Genomic DNA, 14217 nt, shown 5'->3' on the forward strand with positions numbered 1-14217 from the left:
GTTGCAGTCTTCTTTACCACAGGCTTCTTCAATTTGGTTTTCTTCTTTGAAGACTTTGACTTTGACTTTCCAGATTTGAATGAGCTAGCTTGGCCAGGTTGCTGTTTAGAGGTGGGTGCTTATGACACAGGCAACCATTTTAAGTTCAGTACTGGCTCAGTAGGAGATTTTCACTTGACACCCGGAACTCCTTCCAGCTGTTTCAACATCTTGGTTGTCTTCTTGGAGACTACGGTCTCCCATTGCTCATCTTGAATAGGTTCTTTCATTGTTTCTCTAGGTGGGAGTACGGAAGAGGACGTGACTACCCTGGTGGATTCCTTTCTGGGACGAACTAACACATTATCTGATAACGTTAATTCTCCCCTCTTGTACATCTTTTCCAACCAATCTTTGAAGACATAACAATCTTCAATTGGATGGCTAACTACCCGATGATATGGGCAGTAGTTTGGGTCGCCACTGTGTTTGGACTCTTCAGGTCTTTTGCATTCTGGCAACTCCAGACCGTTCTTGAGTGCTTGTCGGAACAATTTAGCGACACTCTCCCGCTTAAATGAATATTCCTTATTCATTTTCTCCTTGAGGGAGGGAAACGTTCTATCACCAGCTCCTGCAGTCTGCCTCTGGCGCTCTCCTCCACCAGGAAAGGCTCGAGGTTTATCATTTCCTCCAAGAACTAGTTTTGATTGAGGGATTGGATCGTAAGCCTGTTTTGACTTTTCTTCATACTGCATAGGCTGTTTTCCTTTATCCACATTATATACTGCCTTTTTAACTTTATCCGGCCTAGGAGGAAATGCGGAGTAAACTTCGTTCCTCCTAGCATCAGGAGCCTTAACCTTTTTAGGTCTATCGGGGAGGCTTTCTGACTTTGACAAGTTCAACTTTTCAAACTTTGCCACCCTGTCCAATATATCTTGGAAGGTAGTAATTGAAGCCATGCACAAGAAGGGTTGCATTTTATCATCAATGTTCCCCATTAACAGTTGAACTGCATGCTCTTCTTCCAGCTGCTGCTAGCACTTCATACTGAGATTGCGCCAGCGTGTTATATATTTCGTCACTGACACATCTTTTCTCATTTTATCTAGAGCAAGATCAGCGATAGTAGTTTTCTCTATTGCACTGGCAAATCTTTTCACGAACAAGGCCTCTAATTCCGCGAAGGTCTTCAGAGAATCATTCGACAGCTCAGCGTACCATTCGAAAGCAGTTTCACTCAAGCTGCTCACGAATTGCCGAAATAATAGAGCATCATTGCCTCCTGTATTTCCACAGGTAGCTTTAAACTGCGCTAGGTGCTGTGTTGAATTTTTTGTTGCCATCAAAGATATTGAACTTGGGCACAGAATATCCCTTTGGGTATGACACCTGATCGTACTCTAATGGGTACGGGCGACTTTTGCCTACCAACTTCTCTGCTTGTTCAGCTGCTATAATGGCTTTGATCTTTTCACTAATTAAGCCTTCCAGCTGTGATACAGTTACAGGTTCAAATGCACTCGCCATATTTTGTGGAGTACGCTGGCGGGTTGGATCATCAGTTTCTTTGCCACCTTCAAGTACACCTTTCACTCCTGAAGCTTGAGGAGCTTGAGGGTTTTGAGAATTAGCAGCTTGGTTGACGGGCTGAACCGGTGCAGGACCCACAGAAGTGGTCTTCTGCATCATTTCCATCATAACCGTCATCTGAGTCATCATCTCAGTCATTTTATCATTCAACTGAGAAATTTCTCTATCTTTCTTCGGCATTTGTTGCCTCATTTGATTTCTTATTTCAGCGAGTGTGATATCTTCGCCAGCGAAGGGGTTTTCTCCGACTTCTTCTTCTTCCTCATCTCCTTCTTCTGAGGAGCGAGCACTTCGGCTGGCAATGAATCTAGCCCTATGGCGACGTCGATAAACACGTACGTGTGGCTGTGATTGCTGGTCTTCTTCATCACCATCATCATCTTCAACATCAATGTGGCTGACCATACGAACCACCTCGATCTCCATAGTGTCTTCATCACCATATTCTTCTTCATCTTCTTGTATCTGAATTTCTGAGCGGCGGCGCCACTGAATTTCAGGTTCTTGATTTGGGATGATTACTTCTTCGATTCGCGGGCTACGATCGAAGTGAACTTCCTCTCTAGCTAAAGTAGGAGAATGACGAGATCTCCTGGAAGACTCTCCAGGATGTCGATCTTCGTTATGATTGTTGTCATTATGGGCCTTCTTTTGGACCCATCTCTGACGAGTTTTGTTAGAAGGGGCGGATCTCCGGGAGGCTGTTCCGGATGTCACACCCAAACTAATTCTTTCTTCAAAGATATTTTCTCTTCGAGGCTTCGACCTCCAAACTTGCTTCCCTTTCCACCGGGACCTTTCGACGGCGGATCCCCGAACATATGGTTCAGGTGTCACGCCCCAATGCTTACCGCGTGGAGCTTGTTGTCGGTAATCCCTTCTTTCAACTATCACAGCAGATGATAGTCTATCTCTTGGAGGAGTTCTTCGGGCCTCAACAATCAGTGGCCTCTGGAACTTCTTTTTCATTAAGCCCTTCTCCTTGACTGTCTTCAGTACACGGTGTACCTGGGCAGACAGACATTCGGGCTCTTTTATCTTCTGAGGGGCCGGGGCTTCAGGTTGACGCTCCCAAAAGGATTGCTTGAGCTCACCAGAAGAGCTGTTTCTTTTGATCCACTTCAGGTAAGAAAACCTGTTCTGAGTGGGAATATTGACTTCTAGTTCTGGTGCTGGCAGGTTGGAGGGATGAACTGGTACTGTCAGCTGCTGAGCATGTAGCTCTGCATTTCTTTTCCTCCTTTTCCTTCTGTTAAACCTTCCTCCAAATGAGGAAGCTTCAGCATCATACCTCCCAGGTGCAACAGGCTCTCTGGGCAGGGTAGTGGTGTTTACAGTCACCACAGAAATTTTTCTTCCAGTAACAACCCTCTTTGCAGTAAGGGTCTCAGATTGGGATAATCTTTCAAACACAGAAACTCTTCCATGGGCAGCGCCTCTGGCAGTAGTCCTTTTAGAGTGGGACCTTCCATAAGGTTGTTCAGAGTTGACGCCGTACACAGGGACGGCTGCAGCCCTTGCAGTAGCTGCTGAGAATTCGAGTCCACCAAAGTGAATAGTGGCTCTAGTGTTTCCAGTTTCTATGACAGCATTCTTCAGTTGAATTCTGGCTCCTCGTTCCAGTTGGACGGTCATCGGTGTGTCCTGCATTTCCATTCTGCAAAAATGAAAGGCAGGGGTTAGTAATCATAATTGATACATCACCCCACGCTTTCATAACAAAGAAATAACGCAAAACAAATAATAGAAGCAGGAGAGTTAACATGGAATTAAAAACCCTGCTAAACAAATTTCCATTGATCTTATTTAAAAGATTTATTTTCAGGAAATTTAAAATTTGATTTGCTTGCTACTATAGCCTTTTAAGTGACTAGCCAGAGATGGAAAGAGAAACCATTCCCCAGCGGAAACGTAAGAAATCTGTGGGCTCCAAAAATTCGGCCCCGGCCTCCGCTCGCTGCGCTTTTCTTTTTATTCGACGAGGGAGTTTTAACAGAATAAGTTCCGGGGTAAATTTTGGAAGGCAGATGGGTTTGTAGATAAGACACTGCCCAGAGATTTCGCCCTCATTTTGCGAGGACTTTATGATCTGAGTTCTGGTTTCCTATAGGCGCAAGCCCCTATAGTTAATTACCCCTCCCGATCACGAGAGAGAACTTTCGATTAAGGCTAATCGTTGATCTGATACGCAGAATACACGTGGTATCTAGCATATAGTAGCAGCAATGATTGGATTTGAAAAATTTGGAAAATTTGATGGATTTGGATGTTCGAGAATGATTGAAAATTTGGGAATTTGGAGATTTCAGATGTTTGGAATTTCTGAGATTTCAGATGTTTGGAATTTGGGTTAGGAGATTTGATAAATTTGATATTTAAAACTGGAATTTTCACCATCTGGAACTTAAAGCGGATGGTGGGGGAATGGATGATAGACCCGATCAAGATCCCATGGTTCCGTCGTCACGGGCCATCGTGATCCCTGATCTACTTAGTCAGAGGAGGTAGTCAACCCAACCTGACAGAAGGATCCTTGTCGGCAGCCACGGGTTGCTTTGCCCAAGGGGACCTTGTAGACCGGGGTTGGATGTTTGTCTAAGGGGACAAATTTGAATCCACCTTAGCTTACAGAGGGCTTTGTGCCTTATCGATCATATCATATTGATTCATATCTCAAGGATTTGATGCCAATAAGGAGCGCATTGGCTCTGGCCATAACCGATATCTCGTGGTGCCATTTGGCGGCAAAACCACTCGGTTCAGAGGGCCCCGGGTCATAACCGTTTATCCTGCGGTGCCATTTGGCCGCAAAACCGCCGGTTAGAGGACATGTACCACGTCCTTACTGGCAGGAGATTGTTTGAGAATTGATCATAGTAATATTTTCGACTAAGCATTTGGCTCTTTGTGAGCAGAAGTAGATTTTGATTTGTCCATCTCGACAAACTATTGCGTAGGTGGATGGATTTTGCTTTAAGCGTTGATGGATAGATTTCAATTTTAAATATTTTAGAATTTGAGATTTGTGGAGTTTGGATTTTGAATGGACTTTTGGGAGGCATTTGAAAATGCTTGAAATTAACCCCTCCGGTTGAGATCATCATTCAACACGGCCATCATCGAGGTGTCTGGGGTCATTTCCACTTTAGTTGATTGAACCCTATCAACTCGACCGAGCTGTTGATCGAGGATCGGGTTTCTCGCAGGCTTTGTGCCTTTTGTTCATGAATTTTCTTCGTTGAAGGCCTTGAAGGCCGAATATGAATGTATAAGATAAATATTCCGGTCGACTTCGTGACCGCATATTTATCCGATGATTCGAACCCTGTCTACACCTATTTACATGCTTAGGAGGATCAGGTTTCGTAGGCTTCATGCCTTTTGTTTAGTGAATTCTTTTGATTGTAGGCCTTGAAGGTCTAATATGAATGTATTTAAATCAATACACCGGTCACTACAACCGTGTATTTTTGTTTGGAGGTTCGAACCTTGTCGACTTCTATTACTCCGTGTAGAAGAATCAGGTTCGAACTAGAATTCACTTATCGGCCCGCGCAGCATCTCTAGGCGTCACGTGTGTACCAATAACACGCTCGTCGGGGCCCATGCGGGTGTTTGATTGTATACCCCTTTAGTGTACCTATGTGTATACAATTTATAGTGCACGTGCAGGGGTACTTTGAAATTACTTGTGGTTGTGCAGATAATTGACATTTGAATACACAACATTTGATTTCAGAGCTTATACACGCCTTCTGTCCGCTAGTATGAGTGTTGCGGATCCGGTGGCGTCATTGTTTGGATGTCATGAGGTATTTCCCCATCTTGACATTGACTCCCCCCTTTCTCATTCACCGGGGAAGAATTTTTTGGATTTTGGAGTCAAAGACTGCTGATTTGGAAAGAACTCCTTTTATGCTCTTCGACGTAATGGACTTGTTATTTCCAGTGTTGGTGGCCACCCGAACTGTTCTCTTCTTAATTATAGAACCATAAAGAGACTTTGGAACACCAGGAAGTTTGGTTCTAATTTGTTCAAATATTTCTTTTTTGATTTTGCAAGGGAGTGTACTTTTCGTACATCGAGCTACTTTTGTACCCGGTGTACTTGTAGATTTTGACCATCACTGTCATAGGTGATATCCATACTTGTGTCCACAGTAGTTCACTATGCTCTCGAGGTTCTCACTGTTGTTATCCACAAGTGGTTTGTAGTTATTTGCAGGGGACTGCTGTATCAATTATGACCTCCTAGAAGTATTCGTAGGAGAGCCACTATCCTTTAGTCACGACCACCTTTCACCAATCTCAGGTGGTTTTGTTAATTGTACTTATTTACAGGGGACGGTCCTCTTTCATACACCGGGCTGCCCTTGTACTCGACATACTTGAAGATCTTGATCACCACTGTCGTAAGTGATATTAGTACTTGTGTCCACAGTGATTCATTGTACTTTCAATACACTGTTGTTATCCACAAGTATCTATTTGCAGAGGACTGTTGCATCTACTACGACCTACTAAAAAAATGTTTGCAGGAGATTCATTCTTTCTGCATTATATCCACCCTTTCACCAATCTTGAGTGGGTTTGTTGATTGTACTTGTTTGCAGGGGTGGATCTTTGATTGCTGGTCTCCAATATTACCATCTCAATCAACAAGCCCTTGTAGAAATTGTCGTAGGAGATTCCAACAGTATATGTAGGAGGGACAACCGTATATTCTACGGCCATTCATTATTCCCGCAGTATGATGCTCCCGATCTCGTAGGGACTGTTGTAAAAGTCCACTACATTCTTTGTTTATACGTGTCGAGGTCTTGTTCAATTTTTAGTGTATTCCACACTTAGTAAATTTGAATTTGAGTCTGAGTGTATGTTCAAATGATTGCTCGAACTTAACATAACTTGTTTCCTTTGATAGCATTGTCTCAGTCCATTGACAAACCTTGACAACGGATCATGCCGATCTCCTGTCCTATCATTTCAATACCATCATCAGCGAGTAATGTGACCCCTGATGAAGTCACCGTGAATGGAAATGCTAGTGGTGGAGAGAACGGGGATTTTGCCACCTTTATAAATTTCTGACCTGCAGTAGAGTTTTCCCAAAGAAACAACTTTAAGTAGCTGGTTGAGCTATTTGCATACAACATCAAGCCTTTATCCCACTACGTGGGGTCGGCTATATGAATCCTTTTTCTCCATTGTGTCCTATTAAAAGTCAAATTCTCGTTTAAATCTAATAAAGAAAGGTCATTCATAATATTTTCCTACCAAGTCTTTTTAGGTCTAGCCCTACCTTTCTTAACATAAGTCAAATCTAATACCTCTACTCTCCTAACCGGGTCATCAGAAGGCCGCCGTTTTATGTGACCAAACCATCTAAGGCGACTCTCTCTAATCTTATCTTCTACTGGAGCTACTCCAACATGTCATTATTATTCGACAAGTTTTACGCTGGCTGTCGACTACCTAACGCAACCCTCCACTTTTCTCATCCAGGACTTGGGAGCTGGCAATGGCAATGTTAAAAAAATTTGGAGGCAGCCTTTGCAAGTTGAAATGCTCAGAAAAAGGACCGCAATGCTTTAGTTCCTAACTTCATATGAAGAAAGGGATATCAGGTGCATGAAATTCAAGCCAATATAGAGTCTACAGACACATATATCAAAAATTGAAACCTTCGTATTGAATTGGGCCTAATTTAACCAGTATTTCAAACGCACCTATAAGCATGAGAAGAGGACTGCTAAAATTATGAATACTTGAAGAATATTTAAGTTTGTAGGAGAGGATGAAAGGCTAGCAACTTCAAATTTCAAACCAAAAAACTGTATTTCAACCAGACTTATATGTACACAAAAGATGGTAAATTTGAAATGTCACGCACCCTCAAAAAAACAAAGATAGAATCAATAAAAAAAAAAAAAAAAACTCCATGTAAATCAAAGTTTGAAATAGTTAATGGTACCCAATGAAGACTAATTTTTCTCAAACCTACTTCGGTCTATTTCTCAATACAAATCAATGCCCAAGTTGTGCAATTGATGGATGCATACACCACTACCATGACTCTTTCAGGAAATTTTAAAAAAAAATTATGAACCTACATCCACGACTTACCACAAAAGAAAAATATGTATAATTAGCAAATCTGAACTGCTAATTCCTAGAAGCAGATTTGTTAAATGGAAGTTGGGTAAAAGCAAAGAATTATGTATGCATAACATATACAATATAACTTAGTTCCACTTTCGGATGATAATATAAGCAAGCAGTAGCAAGATAAAAAAAAAATTGTCAAAATTGATGGAGTGGGATGAGCAAATTTGAACTGCTAATACCTAGAAGCAGTTTATGATAAGTAAAACTGGGTAAAAGCAAAGAATCATGAAGGCATTAACTTAGTTCCACTTTCAAATGACAATATAGACAGCCAGTAGTACGGATACAAATTCTCTGTGAAATTGGAGTTGGAATTACCAAATTATGAAATTAAGGCACATTGAATGCTCAATGTACTACAAATTGATCATACAATTATGGAATAAATAACAGACCAAAACTAACTGAACATTGTGTACTCAATTTCATCTATTTTCTAGTTTTAATGAAGTTGTGACCATTGCATATGGGAACCAAGTACTAATAATACCTGAATGAGCCTCAAAGATAAGACGTATGGTTACCGCATGCGCCCATTGAATCCCCAAAGCAGCAACATGATGAGTCTCAAACTTCTCAACACTAAGATCAGTGTCTTTCCCTGCTAAGAGTTTTACGTGAAGATCCGATTTATTTAAATAATAAGACAGAGTCAGAAAATAGTCCTAAAGCAGGTTCAGAACACACCTAAAAATGAATACCGAGAGATTTCTTCATTGTTGTGACCACGCACTTGGTTTGTCACCACAATAGGTATACGAGAAAACTCGGCAATGGACCTAACTAGTAGTCATCAATCATGCTAATGAGGATGGAAAACATGAAGCCTTTAGAAGCCTCAAATTAATGCCAATATTAAAAGCGTACAACAAATAAAAGATGAGAGTTCCATACTTCAAAAATGAAAAAGGGCATTTCGGCGGATGACTCCCAGACATACTACTACTACTACTTCCTTTTTCCCTGCAATATGAACGGAAGAAATAAACAAAGCATGAAGCTCTAGTAACTTGATCATAAATATGTAGAGGGAGGAATTGACATTGAAGTATCATGTGAAATTAACCCAACTTCTAATGCCTGAGAGAGTTCTATATGACAAGCAGGATACTTTGCAGTGTCTGGAATCATGGAGGAAGGGAAGAGAAACAGAAATGCAACCAATGGAACAGTAACTTCCAAGAAGAAGAATATTAGTATTTCTATTCGATTATAGATGGGGTAACACTTGAATCACCTCGGCTCTTGGTGTTTCTGTTCTACTACCAACTCTTCAAAGGCAGCTAGAGTTCTTAGGTGACCACAAGTCCTCGTTACATTGATACAAAGGGGATTTATAGAAGTGCTCAGCACTATAGGACAAGTGGGGGCTTCCTAGTCACAAGGATCTAGGATGATCTTCCCCATAATCTTTTGGTTGCTCCACCTTCCTGCGGCTATTAGATCGGAATAAGATAGAGAGGAGTGTCTACTTACAAGCCATTGGGCAGTGTCAGGGAGAAGTGGACATATGGCCAACATAGGGCAGTTAATAGGATGGAGTGGCAGTTCACTAATCACTATAATAATGGAAGAAAAAATAGTGTCAGTTAAGCTATTTGTTGTGATGGCTTTTGGGTGGAGTGGCTGCAACATAGCTACTTTAAAATAGGGAGACATTCATCAGGCTGTAATTTGCGGGAACTTCCAATAGGCTCCTAGTGAAAGAAGTCTGAAATTATCCATTGCAAGATGCCGGTTCTTATCCTGAAAGGATGAATCACCATCCCTGGAGATAGCGCGACTCCTGAGATACTGTTATCTCTAAATTTAAGCTTGTTACATATCACCTTTAACACTATATAAGGCGAAGGCTCTAATACGTTGTTGAATGGATCCCATAATCACAAGCTAATAGAAGAAGAGGCAAGGAAATGGGAGAAAGGGCATAAAAATTTAGCCATAGTAAGGAAAAACCCTTGCAATAATGAAGAGAACAGAAGAAGAAACTCTCGCAATTGAGAAAGGAAGATAATAATAGCAGCAACGTGTTGACCTCAATTTTAGCTCGAGCGCCCTCGAGGGCCTTTAATTGACTTAATCGAGCCCCGTCGGGTCCAATTCGAACTCGAATCAACTTGAGTTAGGTCAAATTAGACTCGACGAAGTTCAAATAAATGTGATTAACGCCCATTAGCCTCTTTGAGCACTATTTGATCTAAATCGACATCGATTTGGGTTTGATTATGCAAAATTAATTTAATTAAATCGAATCAAACTTGAACCGGCTTGATTCAAACCAAATCGAGCTCAATTTGAACCCGAATGGACCCGAACCGAGCCGAATCAGATCTGATTTGAATCTGATCTTAGCTTAATTTGGTCGATTTAATTCTAATTAAGTCTTAATTGATTTTCTCGTAAAGTTGGATTTGCTCCTAAATAAAGAAGTCAAACCAACGGTAGAGATCTGATCAAAATTCAAATAAGGTGCCGTTGCTTCAATTGAATGGGGATTCCTCTTTTTGGCATGCATTGACCCCGGAGAAAAGATTGGAGCTGGAGGCTCTTGATTTTTCCTCACCTCCAAATTGGCAAGCTAGAGAGATGGGAGCCAGGGGGAAGCCATCTCCTCTTTTGTGAGGACAGCAGCTAAGGACGGCCAAGGAACGAAGCAAGAGCTGCTCCCATTCTTCCATCCTTCTTCGCTGAGGTGTCTACCTGTGTTTGGAGATTAGAGAAGAAAGAAACGGTCCAGGGAACTTTTTTTTTTTTTAATGTGAGAATTTGGGGCTGTGGGATTGAGCATGCATAGAATATCATCTCTCTGAACTAATTTTTCACATCTTCTTCTATCTTATGAATTAAATGGCTGCAGGCTCTCCTCCTTTCCAAGCTAGGTTGCCGCATCTCTCTTCTCCATTAGATTAGTCACAAATCATATCGCATGAACAAGTGATGATAGGTTTTTTTTTTTTTTTTAACCTTTTTATATTCAGTTCACTCATGCAAACTCTACCGTAGTGAAGACAATAAAAAAATGTATTTTTTTTTTTTTTTAAACCGTTTTGGAAATAAAACAAATGCAGATTATTATAAATTTTGCTCTTCAAATGACATGAATACCAATATTACCTTGAATAATGGGTAATTTGCTTAGATTCTCATAAAATCTTAGAGATTTCTCTTTAATTAGTTTATTTGAGCCTTGCCGATGCTTGATTTTCGTGATAGATTTTGAAACAAATATTTTGAACTTTCATGACTTTGTTTGTATTAGAGATTTGTATGAAAACTATGACTCCATCCTTTTGTAGTTGGGATTCATTCCGTAAGATAAGGCTAGTTTGAGATCGCTTACATGCTTGTGTCATCCGATTCACAAATTGCTTTTGTGAGATGAGCTTTGAAGGGAATTTTGGGTTTTTCTCAAATGTGATTTTTTTTTTTATTGAATCAACTCAATATTATGTTGCAGTATTAGGTTGTCTCCCTTGAACTTTGAAAATAATACAAATGCATGAAAATTTCTTTTCCATTATTTTCTTATTTTATTTTTATGAAATCATGATTGAAATATTGTCTTGAGATATGAAGAGAACCATTTGGCGTTAAGCCCACTTTCTTATGAACGTTGAGTTACAAGATTTATTGGGTTCTTTTGGGATGGAATTTACAAGTTTGTTTTGAGTCTATATAAGGATATATGTTACTCTTGTTGGATGGTCTTCTAGAAAAAAAAAAGATTTGGGAAGCCTTCGTGTATGCTTTTAATATGAATTTTCATACAAATTTGATTCATGCCTTGTATTGATTGAAACATTTTCACGAATTTTGGAAAGAATAAAATGGCCACATGAATTTTCAAGCTTAAAGAGAATATGTCATTTTCTGGTTGTCTTTCTTCCTTTCAATAATGCAAGATTCGTTTTGAGCCCTTGGTAAAATTGTTTGAATGCATCCGACATTAAAAGAAGCTTTGCGAGTTGTTTTGCATCGAGAAATTTTATGATATGCTTTGTGAATGCTTTACGATGGAAGATTTTATGAAGTTTTTTTCTGTTGGAGAACTTTCATGATTTTACCCCACACCAAATGCAAAAAGCACTTGATTGATTTTGCGTCAAAAAAGAGTTTTTTTTTTTGTATTTTGTTTTCTTTTCAATAAGGGGTTTTATGTGTTGTTTCATTTGGAGATTTCTTAAGTAAAATTTTGGGATTTGATGTGTGATAGGTAGCTTTGTGTTGGAAGCCTTTTTTTAATGCCTTTTTGGAGCATAGATTCCTTGCTTATTTGAGTTATTTTTCTGTAGTGTTGGCTTCTAAAGTGGGGTTTTTGGGTAAATGGGGATGGAGGCTCATTTGGAGTTTTGGTTTTGGGAGCTTGTCCCCCTTCGTTGTTTTTGGACTTTATTTAGGTAATAGTTTGGGTGATCGTTTTAAATATATCAAGTGATTTGTTTGGATTGTGGGGACAGCAAAAGACATTGAAAACTTATTCCTCCCTATTCATATCATATTGAATTGGGGTGAAGGTCGTTTTAGTGGCACACTTGGCTTCAAAGAAGTGTGCCCAACAACAACGATGCCTACATTCCTTTCATTTTGATTTTCATTCTTTTTTTTTTATTCCATTGCATTTTGCCGCATCTTTCTTCTCTTTTAGAATTTTCGTTGCCTTTCTTATTTTTGCTCTAAAGTTGAATGCTCGCAAAAGAATAAGAAAACCCAAATAGCAAGTGAACCATCCGATGTGCAAATGATAAAGAGGTACGTTCTTATTTAATTTGCACTTTTATTTTGATATTATTTTCTTATCTTATAGAACGTGCTCTAGCTAATACAACCCTTTGCTTTTCTGTGTCTTGCGAGATTGTCCTAAGGGTTAGAAAAACTTCTTTTTTTTTCGTCTCATAACTTTAGTGACACCTAAGGACAAAAATTAAGGACCGAGTCTTAGATAACATAAACTTATGGTGCATGTTCCTTTTAGGATAGAGACTTTAAAACATAGAAAACTTAGTGACACATTTTCCTAGGATTCGTGCCATCTTAGATTTAGGGTTCAAGGCTACTGCATCGGGTGTCTCGTAGTATGTTTAAATAGTGGGTAGGTCCCTTATCTTCAGGGACTATAAATCTTGCTTATCTGCGTTACATAGATGGTGTCACTTCCATCCTTTCTCTCTGTATGTCTTGAGTGTATGATTTTCTGTTTCTCCTCAACTGCCTCAGTCCCTCTGAGTGTGGATGTGAGCCTTGCATGTTGATTAAACCATTTGAACCTATCATTCCATTGAGTAGGATTTCCTAGTCTCCTTTTTTTGTATGCCAATGTCCCTTGTTTGGGAAGAATAATATTGGATCCTTAATCGAGAGTTTTCTCAAGCCCTAGGGCTTGAGATGTAATTAACCACGGGGGCTTGCGCCCGTGGGAAACGAAACTCCACAACAAATAAACCCCATTCGAGCTGTTGTATCGGGTGGGGGAAACCCGTGACTGTGATCAGGTCGTGTATATTACTACCTATCGGGGTGCGCTGGCGAGAGCCGCTATCCTCAATAGCTAGTCGTATGCACGATCCAATCTATCCATTCCAATTGACCCGTTTGCGCGGTGTTCTTTCGGAGGTCCACACAATGTCTTCTTCTCTGCATTTGACTCTTGTTTTTGCAATACATTGTTGCATTTTATCGCAATCATTGACATATAGAAAGTGATATTTCTATCTTTTTCTTAAGTACCAAAAAATATATGTACTTTTTTTCAAAGCATAGTGGAATATTAGATCCTTGTGTGACTATGGACAAGGGTAAGCATCACCGAATATGTATCTTGTAATTGTTATCTTTATTGTGGTCATCCTTCATCTTCATCTAACTTTCTCAAAATTTTATCACTAATCTAACAACTCGTATCAAAGCTATTGATTAAACTATATAAAAGTTTGAGCAACGGATGACAGAAAAGCTATGTTGCACCGATACTCCTATTTACGAAGGAATGTTGTGTTGGACACGTGTCGGACACAGATACGTGTCTGATACGGAACGGATACGTGTCGGACACAGCTTTACCATACCCAATTAAATAACTATTTATATTAGACAAGATACGCGTATCCTGTTAAACCCAAAAAATGATGGAGCCTATTCATTTCCGCTTCTGCAACCCGCTCTTATTTCTGTCTGCAACTACGATGGAGCATTTTAGAGACCAGTTCTTCGAGTTAGGGTTTCGAGCAGCTCTGCATGGTTTTCGTCGAAGGAACATCACACAAGCAGGAAACCGACGGAGTAGTGAAGCTGGCGAGGCGATGCAAGGAGTGAAGCCGATGATTCGACTCGAGCATTAGGCGACAGAGGAACACCAAACGAGCCCGTCCCTTTCTTCGTTTTCATGTTTCTTTGTTTTATTTATTTTCTTCATCTTCTTCGTCATCCTTTTTATAGAAAAATTTTTTATTAGTTTTTATTTTCATGTAGAGATTTTCT

General features: G+C 40.0%; 1 protein-coding gene across 1 annotated transcript in view; it reads right to left on the minus strand.

Moving 5' to 3' along the window:
• Window positions 1–6486: 6486 nt before the first annotated feature.
• Window positions 6487–14217, minus strand: part of LOC110098529 (DNA repair protein RAD51 homolog 2) — a 42037-nt gene continuing 34306 nt past the window's right edge. The window contains exons 7-10 of the mRNA XM_028694311.1: window positions 8638–8799; window positions 8431–8522; window positions 8234–8344; window positions 6487–6667 (exon numbers count right to left, since the gene is read on the minus strand). Of these exons, the coding sequence (XP_028550144.1) occupies window positions 6507–6667; window positions 8234–8344; window positions 8431–8522; window positions 8638–8799 (526 nt within the window). The 3' untranslated portion in view covers window positions 6487–6506. The remainder of the gene's footprint in view (window positions 6668–8233; window positions 8345–8430; window positions 8523–8637; window positions 8800–14217) is intronic.

Source organism: Dendrobium catenatum, unplaced genomic scaffold (assembly GCF_001605985.2).
Source record: "Dendrobium catenatum unplaced genomic scaffold, ASM160598v2 fragScaff_scaffold_452, whole genome shotgun sequence".
NCBI classification, from domain to species: domain Eukaryota; kingdom Viridiplantae; phylum Streptophyta; class Magnoliopsida; order Asparagales; family Orchidaceae; genus Dendrobium; species Dendrobium catenatum.